General features: G+C 59.7%; 1 protein-coding gene across 5 annotated transcripts in view; it reads left to right on the top strand.

Annotated features, from left to right (window-relative positions):
* Nucleotides 1-11,814, top strand: part of TNS2 (tensin 2) — a 13,953-nt gene extending 2,139 nt beyond the window's left edge. Inside the window, exons 2-29 of one of the 5 annotated variants that reach the window (XM_006095713.1) lie at nucleotides 61-169; nucleotides 620-657; nucleotides 1,532-1,570; nucleotides 1,881-1,919; nucleotides 2,096-2,145; nucleotides 2,377-2,548; nucleotides 2,784-2,834; nucleotides 3,142-3,264; nucleotides 3,350-3,414; nucleotides 4,226-4,309; nucleotides 5,080-5,192; nucleotides 5,280-5,340; nucleotides 5,612-5,687; nucleotides 5,935-6,064; nucleotides 6,162-6,227; nucleotides 6,296-6,409; nucleotides 6,589-7,797; nucleotides 7,935-8,085; nucleotides 8,191-8,780; nucleotides 8,903-8,992; nucleotides 9,296-9,421; nucleotides 9,620-9,712; nucleotides 9,839-9,916; nucleotides 10,050-10,127; nucleotides 10,567-10,735; nucleotides 10,830-10,898; nucleotides 11,039-11,068; nucleotides 11,197-11,814. In XM_006095713.1, coding sequence (XP_006095775.1) covers nucleotides 61-169; nucleotides 620-657; nucleotides 1,532-1,570; nucleotides 1,881-1,919; nucleotides 2,096-2,145; nucleotides 2,377-2,548; nucleotides 2,784-2,834; nucleotides 3,142-3,264; nucleotides 3,350-3,414; nucleotides 4,226-4,309; nucleotides 5,080-5,192; nucleotides 5,280-5,340; nucleotides 5,612-5,687; nucleotides 5,935-6,064; nucleotides 6,162-6,227; nucleotides 6,296-6,409; nucleotides 6,589-7,797; nucleotides 7,935-8,085; nucleotides 8,191-8,780; nucleotides 8,903-8,992; nucleotides 9,296-9,421; nucleotides 9,620-9,712; nucleotides 9,839-9,916; nucleotides 10,050-10,127; nucleotides 10,567-10,735; nucleotides 10,830-10,898; nucleotides 11,039-11,068; nucleotides 11,197-11,335 — 4,152 coding nt within the window. In that variant the 3' untranslated portion in view covers nucleotides 11,336-11,814. Of the gene's footprint in view, nucleotides 1-60; nucleotides 170-619; nucleotides 658-1,531; nucleotides 1,571-1,880; nucleotides 1,920-2,095; nucleotides 2,146-2,376; nucleotides 2,549-2,783; nucleotides 2,835-3,141; nucleotides 3,265-3,349; nucleotides 3,415-4,225; nucleotides 4,310-5,079; nucleotides 5,193-5,279; nucleotides 5,341-5,611; nucleotides 5,688-5,934; nucleotides 6,065-6,161; nucleotides 6,228-6,295; nucleotides 6,410-6,588; nucleotides 7,798-7,934; nucleotides 8,086-8,190; nucleotides 8,781-8,902; nucleotides 8,993-9,295; nucleotides 9,422-9,619; nucleotides 9,713-9,838; nucleotides 9,917-10,049; nucleotides 10,128-10,566; nucleotides 10,736-10,829; nucleotides 10,899-11,038; nucleotides 11,069-11,196 lie in introns of those variants that run through there. The other 4 variants (XM_023759704.1, XM_023759705.1, XM_014461764.1 and 1 more) reach the window with 4 other exon arrangements.
* The last annotated feature ends 32 nt before the right edge of the window (nucleotides 11,815-11,846 follow it).

Raw genomic sequence — 11,846 nt, forward strand, 5'->3', positions numbered from 1 at the left:
CATCCCAGAGATGGGCCCACTGGGAACGGACACCTGTCTGTGTCTGTCCCCCACCCCTAGCCTAGGAAAGCTGAGCCACACAGCTTCCGGGAGAAGGTTTTCCGGAAGAAACCGCCCGTCTGTGCAGTGTGTAAAGTGACCATCGATGGGACGGGCGTGTCATGCAGAGGTGAGGTGCCCTGTTCTGTGGCTCTGAGAGCTCCACCCAGCACCACTCTGTCTCACAACTCCAGCTGGCAGAGCCACGAAACGTAAACAAATGTGCATACTGCCCCTTGCTGGGCAGCATGGGCACCGAGAGGCAGCTGCCTCCCTTCCAAACAGCCCTTGCTCCCCATGACAAACACCCCCAGGAACCCAGGAGACCCCAGTACAACACCTTCCTGCCCTGACCTGTGACGGGGGCTTCCCTCCCTCCCTTTCAGCTCCCCCCCATCCTGGCCTAGGCAGTAGTACCCCACTGCTATTCTCTGCCCCTGCTCCCCCCACTCCATCTCAATACAGCCTCCTGAAAGTCACAGGGTGTCTGGTTCCAGGGCCTGGGGAGATGGGAGAGGGTCACCCCTTCCACTGCCCCAGAAGGCCCCTGCTAACCCTTCCTCTCCCTATTCCCCTCTAGTCTGCAAGGTGGCCACACACAGAAAATGTGAAGCAAAGGTGGGTACCTGGTTGGGAGAAGGGAACTGGGGTCCCTTCCTCCTCGAAACAGGCTTCTCCAGCCACACTGGCATCAGCCCTCCACCCCTCTCGTCATTTGGGAACCCCTGCTGAGGTGGGAGAGGGTGCTGTTCTGGGCCCTTTAAGAACCACCCTACTCCACCCCCTGGAGGTCTGGCCCAGGCGAGTGGACAGCTAGACAGCGTTTGTCTTGGTGCTGTGCCCAGGCTGCAGCTGGCAAGAGAGTGGGGGTGGGGAATGAATGAGGAGGAGGAAGGGTGGGGTGGGTGGGTGGGGGAGCAGGACTTCAGAGACTGGGCAGCCGGATGGGCCGTGCCTTCCCTCTGGGGAAGGGGCCTCAGGATGCCTGGGTGGGTCTCGTCCTAGGCCCTGGAGAGGCTGGGCAGAGGTGCAAGCTGTAGACAGCACACCCTGTCCACTGGGGACCTGAGACAGCCCCATCCCTGAGGAGGTTCCCTGGTCCCCCTCCTGCAGTATGGGGGTTCCCAGGGCCCTGGAGCCTGCTTGGGGGAGCTGTGTGCCCAGGGGCGGGGTCTCCTGGTGAAAGAGGCCAGTGTCAGTCCCTGGCCATGGCCTGCCTGCACGGCTCTATATATAACTCCTGCCCTGCAGCTGGATGAATGGGGGTCTGTGTGGGCACGGGGCTGGGAGCCAAGAGCAACAAGTGGGGGGCCTGGGCTGAGGGACCTAGAAGCCAGAGGGGAGGCTTCCTTAAATAGAGGAACTTCAGCGGGAGCCTGCACCCATCTCCTGACAGCCCCTCCACTTGCTGAGGCGGAGGGGTGGCCCCATCCCTAAGCCAGGAGAGCCCACGTCCCCAGGAGCTTAGCCCCTCACTCAGGTCTCCTTCCAGGTGACTTCGTCCTGCCAGGCCTTGCCTCCTGCAGAGCTGGTGAGTGTGCTCTGGGATGGGAGGGGGAGGCAAGGAACCTGGCTGCAGGGTCCAAAGGTCTGGTGGCCACGGGTGGGGGTGGGAGGGCAGGAGGTTACCTTGAATGGACTGCTGTGGGTATTGTTCATCCTGGGGTAGAGGGAAATTGTCTCAGCCCTCTCTCTCCTTCTCCTCCGGCCTCTGGGCGCTAGGACTCTCTCCCCTTGCCCAGTAGAGCCCTGAGGGACACTGGCAGGTCTCCACTCTCCCCAGGCCCAGACAGGCCCTTGCTCCTACCCTAACCACGCCCTTCTGCCCCGCCTCCCTCTAGCGGAGAAGCACAGCCCCTGTGAGGCGCATAGAGCACCTGGTAAGGTGATGCTGGAGGGGGCGGCGAGGGGCGGAAGCAGGTAGCTGGGAGTATGGGAGTAAGGACCTAGGTTTCTTCTGAGGACAAAAGTTCATGTAATCTGGAGCGGGGACCCTAGAGTGGGGGCGGGGGACACCCAGAGAGACGCTTGCTCATCATCTCGTCTCGTCCTCCAGGGATCCACCAAGTCTCTGAATCACTCAAAGCAGCGCAGCACTCTGCCCCGGTAAGTGCGGGCGCCGAAGGTGGTCCCCCACGAGCTCTTTAGCCGTCCCCACACCTCAGCCCAGGACAGTGACCCCAACCAAGTTCCCCGGGACAGCCCCACACGCCCAAGCGGTCCCACCCACCCTCGGACCCGGAGGCCTCACCTGCCGACGGTCAGACACCCACCCATCACACCAGCGCCCTCGGGGAACCCGCCCCCTGCCCCTCACGCAGGCTTCACACCTTCCAGGAGCTTCAGCCTGGACCCGCTCATGGAGCGCCGCTGGGACCTGGACCTCACCTACGTGACGGAGCGCATCCTGGCCGCCGCCTTCCCCGCGCGGCCAGACGAGGAGCGACACCGGAGCCACCTGCGCGAGCTGGCGCACGTGCTGCAATCCAAACACCGGGACAAGTACCTGGTGAGGGGCGGGGCCTGGCGCAGTCAGCCAATGAGAGGTCTGGGAAGTCTAGATGGGCTAGCTGCGCTCTGACGTCACACCCTCAGAGGCGGGGCCCGGGGCAGGCTCTCGTGGGCTATGGGGCAGCAGACTCCTCATTTTGGAGAAAGACTCAGGGTCACAGCGGGTGTCACCACCTTCATGCATCACCGCACCTCCCTGCATCAGGTCTAAAGCCTCCCCCCTTTTCTTGCAGTTCTTCAACCTTTCAGAAAAAAGACATGACCTGACCCGCCTAAATCCCAAGGTAGGAAGGCATTAAAACCATTAAACTGAATCATCCCCACACAAGGAGCCCCCAGCCTCCTGGTTATTAACAGTAACAACTGGTATCTACTTCACTCTTAAGCACTTTATTATGTGACATATTTGAGTCACCCCAAAGCATGGTGCAACAGGTATCAACCCACTGTACAGGTGAGCAAAGTGTTGAGGCTGCTATGGACAACCAAGAGGCTGACCTTGCCCCGGACCCATACACCCTGTCCCTTTTCCATCCATCTCTCTTGGCTGTGGCCCCACTCCCAGTTTCACCCCTGCACCCCCCCACCCAGGTCCAGGACTTTGGTTGGCCTGAGCTGCACGCACCCCCCCTGGACAAGCTGTGCTCCATCTGCAAAGCCATGGAGACCTGGCTCAGTGCGGACCCACAGCATGTGGTCGTACTGTACTGCAAGGTGGGCTGGGACCTCGGGTTTGCAGGGCCGGGATGCCCTCAACCTGGGGCCCCAGCAGGCCCTGGATCCCTGTCTCTATCCTCAGGGGAGCAAGAGCAAGCTCGGGGTCATCGTCTCTGCCTACATGCACTACAGCAAGATCTCTGCAGGGTGAGGCTCCTGGCCCTTGAGTGGCCCCTTCCCCTATGGCCCTTCCTCCAGCTGGTCCTTGACCAGCCCATCTCCCCTGAAGCCCACCTCTGTGTTCAGAGAGCCATGTACCAAAAACTTGACATTGCCACCTCCTTTTTCTCACTTGTACTTCATCACAGTTCTCTGGGGCTGCTGTAACAGTGCCACAAACCAAGTGGCTTAAGACAACAGAAATTTATTGTCTCAGTTCTGGAGGCTAGAAATCTAAAATTGAGGTGTCAGCAGGGCCTCCCTCCCTCTGAGACTCTGGGTAGAATCCTTCCTTGCCTCCTCCTAGCTTCTGGTGGTGGCCAGCAATCCTTAGTGTTCCTTGGCTTGTAGCTGCATCACTCCAACCTCTGCCTCCGTCATCACGTGACCTTCTTTCTGTGTGTCTGTGTTTCTTCTCTTCTTCTAAGGACACCAATCATATTGGATTAAGGGCTCACCCTACTCCAGTATGACATCTTAACTAATTACAACTGCAACGACCCTATTGCCAAATAAGGTCACATTCTGAGGTATATATCTTTTGGGGGGACACAATGCAACCCATAACATGGCCTTATTGCCCCATTTTACAGATGAGGAAACTAAAGCTCAGGGAACAACTGTTTGAGGTCCACCAACTAGGAAAGTGACTTATGTGGGGTTTCTAGTTCTCTTTACCACTACAATAAGTTTTCTCTAGATTTGGGGGTCGCCTCTCTCATCCTCCCCTGGGGCTTAGAGATGGGAGACCAGGATGGAGACCAGCCCCTCATCCCCTGCACCTATTTGCTCTCCCCAGGGCAGACCAGGCGCTGGCTACTCTCACCATGCGGAAGTTCTGCGAGGACAAGGTGGCCGCAGAGCTGCAGCCCTCCCAGCGCCGGTGAGCAACCTGGGTGGGGACAGCCGGAGGAGCAGTCCCTCCATGGCTGCCAAGGTCAAGTTTTTCTCATTCACATAGCACACTTTAATGGGGCACCTGGATGTGCCAGGCACTGTGCCAAGTGCTGAGCATTCAAAACAAACAAGATTCTTGTTTTCACGGACCTTACATTCCAGTGAAGTAGAAGGCAATAAACCTGTGGTGAACAGACAAGATCATTTTGGATGGTGACAAGTGCTATGAATAAAATAAAGCTGAGTCTATGACAGAGACTTGCAGCCCAGCTAGTGGGGTTCAGTGGTTGAGCATTGACCTATGAACCAAAAGGTCACGGGTTCAATTCCTCGTCAGGGCACATGCCCAGGTTGTGGGCTCGATCCCCAGTAGGGGGCCTGCAGGAGGCAGCCAATCAATGATTCTCTCTCACCAATGTTTCTATCTCTCTATCCCTTTCCCTTTCTCTCTCAAAATCAATAAAAACATACTTTTTAAAAAAATAAAAAGAGAAACTTGCAGGTCTGTCTCTAAGGTCTGGGGGAAGAGCATTCTAGGCAAAGGGGGGCAGCAAGTATAACATCTTAAAGCAGCAGGAAGGATTGAGGTTAGATACAAGGAAGAACTTTCTGGTGGCTGGAATGGGAGGGAAGTGCTGAGGAGAAGGGCAGGCCTTCTCAGGGTGGGCGGGAGGTGTGTACAGTTGAAGTGCTACAGGGGACCTCCAGAGGAAGGGGCTTATGTTTTTCTTGACATACCCCCTCCCCCCACACCAGATACATCAGCTACTTCAGTGGCCTGCTGTCTGGTTCCATCAGAATGAACAGCAGCCCTCTCTTCCTGCACTATGTGCTCGTGCCTGTGCTGCCAGCCTTTGAACCTGGCACAGGTGAGTCTGCCTGGGATATACTCCACGGGGGGCTGTTCCCCCACTCCCTTCACTCAGTCCTCCTCATGTGCCTTCTTGCCCTTCTAGGCTTCCAGCCCTTCCTCAAGATCTACCAGTCCATGCAGCTCGTCTACACATCTGGAATCTAGTGAGTGCTGTGTTCCCAGGCTTCTGCTCCCCCGGGCCCCAGCTCCCTGTTTCTCCAGCCTCCCCAAACACCTGGGCCTCCAGCTCTAGCCACTGTGCCTGAAAACTAACACCATCATGGGATCCATTTTACAGATGGGGAAGCTGAGGCTCAGCTAAAGGTCTCTCACTCAGGGCTCAGGCTCCCATCTCCCAACTCCCTTCTGACTCTTCACAGCCACACTGAGCCTGAGGGCCTCTGACTCAGCTCTGCCTTCCCCTCTCTTCCACAGTCACATTGCAGGCCCTGGTCCCCAGCAGCTTTGCATCAGCCTGGAGCCAGCCCTCCTCCTCAAAGGCGACGTCATGGTGAGGGGCCTCGGCAACAAGAGGAGTCTTGGAGATGGGCCAAGGGGTGGTATTGTCATCTCCTGCCAACAGCACAATCTCTAGTGAATCATGAATTCAATCCATATTGGAGGGCGAAAAGGAAGTCCCCAAATAGGGGTCACCTTGAGGCCGAGGCAGGGCAGAGCTGTGGGCAGGCAGTCCCAAGGGTGGAAACACAGGAGGTGGAAGTGGACATGAGGACCTGACCCCAGCCTCCCTCACCCAGGTGACGTGCTATCACAAGGGTGGCCGGGGGACAGACCGGACCCTTGTGTTCCGAGTCCAGTTCCACACATGCACCATCCACGGATCACGGCTCACCTTTCCCAAAGACCAGCTGGATGAGGCCTGGACTGGTGAGTCGGAGACAAGTGGTATGAGGGCTAGATCCCAGGAGAGGGCAGGCAAGCAGGCAGGTGGGGGACCTGGCTTTTCCCTGTCCACTCCTCACAGATGAGAGGTTCCCCTTCCAAGCTTCAGTGGAGTTCATCTTCTCCTCCAGCCCTGAGAAGATCAAAGGTAAGAGCAGGGCCAGGGGCAGGGCTGAAGGCTGAGTGCCCGCTTCTCACCACTTGGGCCTTCCACAGGCAACATCCCACGGAACGACCCCTCGGTCACTGTCGACTACAACACAGCAGAGCCCGCTGTGCGCTGGGACTCCTATGAGAACTTCAACCAGCACCATGAGGACAGTGTGGAAGGTGTGTGCAGCAGGCCCACAGGTGGGGGAGGGGAGGAGGTTGGGGGGTGCACTCCTTCCTCCCCAAGCAGATCCGCCTCCCAAGAGACACCCCCTGAGCTGGAGTCTCCAGGGCTGTCCCCTCTCATTAACACTCTCTCTCTCCTTTCCCTGCCTGCCACCCTTCCTCTCCCCACTCAGGCTCCCTGACCCACACCCGTGGCCCCCTAGATGGCAGTCCGTATGCCCAGGTGCAGCGGGCCCCCCGCCAGACTCCACCAGCGCCTTCTCCAGAGCTGCCCCCAGCCCCGCTGCTGTCCGTCAGCAGCGACTCCGGCCATTCATCCACACTCACCACTGAGCCAGCGGCAGAGTCCCCTGGCCGGCCGCCCCCCACAGCAGCTGAGCGGCAGGAGCTGGATCGCCTCCTGGGAGGCTGTGGAGTGGCCGGTGCGGGCCGGGGGGCCGGGCGTGAGACAGCGATCCTGGATGATGAGGAGCAGCCCCCTGCCAGCGGAGGCGCCCACATTGGAACATACTCGGGCCACAGACCTCCCCTCAGCCGCCACTGCTCCTGCCGCCAGGGCTACCGGGAACCCTGCGGGGTCCCCAATGGGGGATACTACCAGCCAGAGGGAACCCTGGAGCGGCGGCGGCTGGCCTATGGATATGAGGGGCCAGCCCAGGGCTATGCCGAGGCCTCTGTGGAGAAGAGGCGCCTCTGCAGATCCCTGTCCGAGGGGCCATACCCCTACCCCCCTGAGCTGGGGAAACCGACCAGCGGGGACTTCGGCTACCGCTCCCCAGGCTACCGGGAGGTGGTGATCCTGGAGGAACCTGGTCTGCCTGCCCTGTGTTCCTGCCCTGCTTGTCAGGAGAAGCTGGCGCTGCCCACCACAGCCCTGTATGGGTTACGGCTGGAGAGGGAGGCTGGAGAGGGGTGGGCGAGTGAGGCCAGCAAGCCTCTCCTGCACCCCGTGCGGTCCGGGCACCCACTACCCCTGCTGGTGCCAGCTTGCGGGCATCACCATGCCCCAATACCTGACTATAGCTGCCTGAAGCCACCCAAGGCAGGCGAGGAAGGGCATGAGGGCTGCTCCTATCCCATGTGCCCAGAAGGCAGGTATGGGCATCCAGGCTACCCTGCCCTGGTGACATACGGCTATGGAGGAGCAGTTCCCAGTTACTGCCCAGCGTATGGCCGGGTGCCTCACAGCTGCGGCTCTGCAGGCGAGGGCAGAGGCTATCCCAGCCCTGGTGCCCACTCCCCACGGGCTGGCTCCATTTCACCGGGCAGCCCACCCTACCCACCATCCAGGAAACTGAGCTACGAGATCCCTGCAGAGGAGGGAGGGGACAGGTATCCGCTGCCCAGCCACCTGGCCCCAGCAGGACCCTTGACATCTGCAGGTGAGGGGCACTGGAGTGGGAAGTGCCCGGGGCAGAGGAGGGTTCTAGAATATGGTTGGGAAGGAACAGAGCAAAAGAGCTAAGCCAGACAGAGGCCTGTTCCTGGGTCACAGCCTCTACTCTCCCCTTCCCTGCAGAGTCGCCTGAGCCAGCGTCCTGGAGGGAGGGCCCCAGCAGGCACAGCACCCTGCCTCGGTCTCCCCGAGATGCCCCGTGCAGCACCTCTTCAGAGATGTCTGGTCCCTCCACACCCCTGCACACCAGCAGCCCAGTGCAGGGCAAGGAAAGGTAGGCAAGCACCTCTTTGCCCCAGACACTGAAGGCTGGGGCTGGGGGGCAGCTCACAACTGGGGCTCTGAGGCCCTGCTGACTACCTGCCCTCCCTCCCCACAGCACCCGACGGCAGGACACCAGGTCCCCCACTTTGGCACCCACTCAGAGACTGAGTCCTGGCGAGGCCTTGCTGCCTGTATCTCAGGGGGGTGCTGAAAAGCCTCCTGAGCTGCCAGCAAGAAGTGGGCTGGAGCCTCCGGCCCCTAGCCCTTTATCCCCGACCTCCCCCCCCAGCTCACCCAATGACTGGCCTCAGGAGAGGAGTCCTGGGGGTCGCTCAGACAGTGGCAGCCCAAGGGGCCCTGTGCCCACCACACTGCCCGGCCTCCGCCATGCCCCCTGGCAGGGCCTTCGAGAGCCACCGGACAGCCCGGATGGGTCCCCCCTCACCCCTGTGCCTACCCAGATGCCCTGGCTTGTGGCCAGCCCTGAGCCACCTCAGAGCTCACCCACGCCTGCCTTCCCCGTGGCAGCATCCTATGATCTCAATGGCCCCACCCAGCCCCCACTTCCTGAGAAACGCCACCTGCCGGGGCCTGGGCAACAGCCAGGCCCCTGGGGCCCAGAGCAGGCATCACCACCAGCCAGAGGCACCAGCCACCATGTCACCTTTGCACCTCAGCTCCCAGATAACACCCCTCAACCCCCAGGTATAAAGGCCTTGAGGGAGGGGGTGTGGGGGGCCACCTTGGGAGAGCCCTTTTTCCCAGGGACGGGCATGGCGTAGGCACTTGGGAGCCCTGGGACCAAGCTCAGTCCTTCCCTGTCCTAGAGCCTCCCCTGCAAGAGAGCCAGAGCAACGTCAAGTTTGTCCAGGATACATCCAAGTTCTGGTACAAGCCACACCTGTCCCGTGACCAAGGTGAGAAGCCAGCCTGGCCACCACTCCCACCCTCCAGGGCTCTGTCTGGGCTTTGCCCGATCCAGCCTTTCAGTTGGCGCCCTTACTGCCTCCTCACTAGCAGGTGATTCTCGGCTTTGTGCCCAAGGAGGTTTAGACTTGATGTTGTCAATGCCCTCCCTGTTGATTCTAAAGTTCTGTACCCAGATGCCCAACACTGCCCCCGCTGTTAGGACAGGGGCCTGGGGAGCTGGCTGGCAGAGCCGAGAAGTGGCCACATGGGGCTCAGCCAGCCACTGTGAACACTTCTCCTGCCTCCCCCAGCCATCGCCCTGCTGAAGGACAAGGACCCTGGGGCCTTCCTCATCAGGGACAGTCATTCATTCCAAGGAGCCTATGGGCTGGCCCTCAAGGTGGCTACACCCCCACCCAGTGCTCAGCCCTGGAAAGGTACAGAACACCCAGACCCACACGAGAAGGGGAGTGGAGCGGGGCTGGTACAGAGGCAAGACAAGGGGTGGTGGGCCATGCCACTTCTCGGTGGGAGGGACAGGAAGTGACTCTCACGCTCTGGAAAGAATCCCAGCAGGATAGAAGGCAGGAACCTGGAATCTGATAAAGCCTTTCTCTCCCCTCCCGGCCTCTCAGGGGACCCCTTGGAACAGCTGGTCCGCCATTTTCTTATTGAGACTGGGCCCAAAGGCGTGAAGATCAAGGGTTGTCCCAGTGAGCCCTACTTTGGTGAGAAGCTGGGGCTGGGGAGGCTACACTGGGTTGGTTTAGGGAGGCCAAGGGATTTCAGGAGGGTGGAGGGAAGGTTGGGGCTACCTGCGGGCACCCCAGGACTTCTCTCACCTCTCGCTGCAGGCAGCCTGTCCGCCCTGGTCTCCCAGCACTCCATCTCCCCCCTGTCCCTGCCCTGCTGCCTGCGCATTCCCAGCAAAGGTGGGTGTTTTGTCTGCCCATCCACCTCTCCCCACCCACTGCAGCCTGCCTTCCCTTGGGATGGCAGAGGGAGTTCTGCAGCTTCTCTTGAATGCCACTCCCTGCTGACCTGCCTGCTGGCCCTTCCCTTCAGATCCTCTGGAGGAGACCCCAGAGATCCCAGTGCCTGCCAACATGAGCACAGCCGCAGATCTCCTGCGTCAGGGCGCCGGTAGGGGCCTCCCCCTCCCCCTTCCTCTCCCTGGGCACCAAGGGGGCACTGCAGATACAGGCATAGCACACTGAAAGGCCTTGAGATGGACAGGCCCTGGCAGATGCTTTTAAACCCATAAAGGCAGGGGGAGCCTCATATTTGTAGGGAGGTTGGATAAGGGGGTCCTCAGTCTGGGTTCTCAAAGTTTTATGAACATGAGAATCCTGGGGAGGGGGCTCGTCAGAATGCAGATTCTCAGGCCTCATTCCAGCATCTCTGGCTATAGATCTGGGGGTCACAGAATCTGCCTTTTTAATAGGTTACCTTTGTGATTCCAATGCATTTTGAGCAGAGCTAGCCAGGGAAAGTACAAGAGCTGGTGGGGTGGAGGGGTGGGGAGACAAATCTCAGGGCTGACGGAGCCAGTGCTCCCCCCAACTCTCTTCTTGCCTCATAGCCTGCAGTGTGCTCTACCTGACTTCAGTGGAGACCGAGTCACTGACCGGCCCCCAGGCAGTCGCCCGGGCAAGCTCGGCAGCTCTGGGCTGCAGCCCCCGCCCAACACCAGCCGTAGTGCACTTCAAGGTCTCAGCCCAGGGCATTACCCTGACAGACAACCAAAGGAAGTGAGTGTGCGCGCTGAGCTCCTTGGGAACCCCAAACATAGGCCCTTGGGACCCCAATTTCTGGGCGTGACTCCCCCCTCCCTCCTCTTCACAGGCTCTTCTTTCGCCGCCATTATCCAGTGAACAGCATCACCTTCTCCAGCACTGACCCTCAGGACCGGAGGTGACACTCCCTTCCAGCCCTTTCTCCCCACAGACCTGTCCCCGTCCCATCTGGCCCTGCAGACCGGTCCCCTGGCCCAGCTCCTCCTTTGGTAGCCATTCCCTGGGGTGCGTTCCTTCATAGTTCTTTTCCTTCTGCAGATGGACCAACCCTGATGGGACCACCTCCAAGTAAGCTTCCCATTAGTGCAATCTCTTCCCTCCACGGGGTTGACGTGTCTCCTTCCTCCACAACCCGGGCTCTGTAGTCCCTTGGGGAAGGGTGCTGAGCCCCCACCTGACCGCCTTTGTACCCCTAGGATCTTTGGTTTCGTGGCCAAGAAGCCGGGAAGCCCCTGGGAGAATGTGTGTCACCTCTTTGCAGAGCTTGACCCCGATCAGCCTGCAGGCGCCATTGTCACCTTCATCACCAAAGTTCTACTGGGCCAGAGAAAATGAAGGAAGGCCACCAGCTCAGAGCCCACATCAACACTGCGTCCCTCCCAGCATCCCACAGCCCTCACTTCCCCTGGCCTGGACCCAGGAGCCCGCCCTCTCCCTTAGGAATAGGCAGTGGGCATCAGCCTGGGACACTGCTCTCCTTCCCCGCCCCCAGCCTGCTAAGCTAAGTGGACGGGCCCATGAGATGACCTTGCACGTGAGCAGATGGCAGAGATGGGCATGTGAAGGGTGAGGAGGCATCAGCAGTTGAGCTCTGGAAGAGATCAGGACAGCCCCACCTGTACGTCAGCCCTGGAGAGGAGCCAGTTCTACCCAGCTGCAGGTCCCAGCATGGCAGGGAGAGGGGAGCAGTGTGGGGAGCAACGTACTCCCTCCTCTGCCTTCTCCTCTGAGCAGAGAGATCAGAGTGGGATCACATGAAAAGGGGGGGAAAGAGTCTATTTTTGTCTAATAATAAAGAATTTCTATAATGTTTACTTGGAGTCGTGCCTATTCACAGGAAGGGCCA

This window comes from Myotis lucifugus, unplaced genomic scaffold (assembly GCF_000147115.1).
Source record: "Myotis lucifugus unplaced genomic scaffold, Myoluc2.0 scaffold_160, whole genome shotgun sequence".
In the NCBI taxonomy this organism is placed as follows: Eukaryota; Metazoa; Chordata; class Mammalia; order Chiroptera; family Vespertilionidae; genus Myotis; species Myotis lucifugus.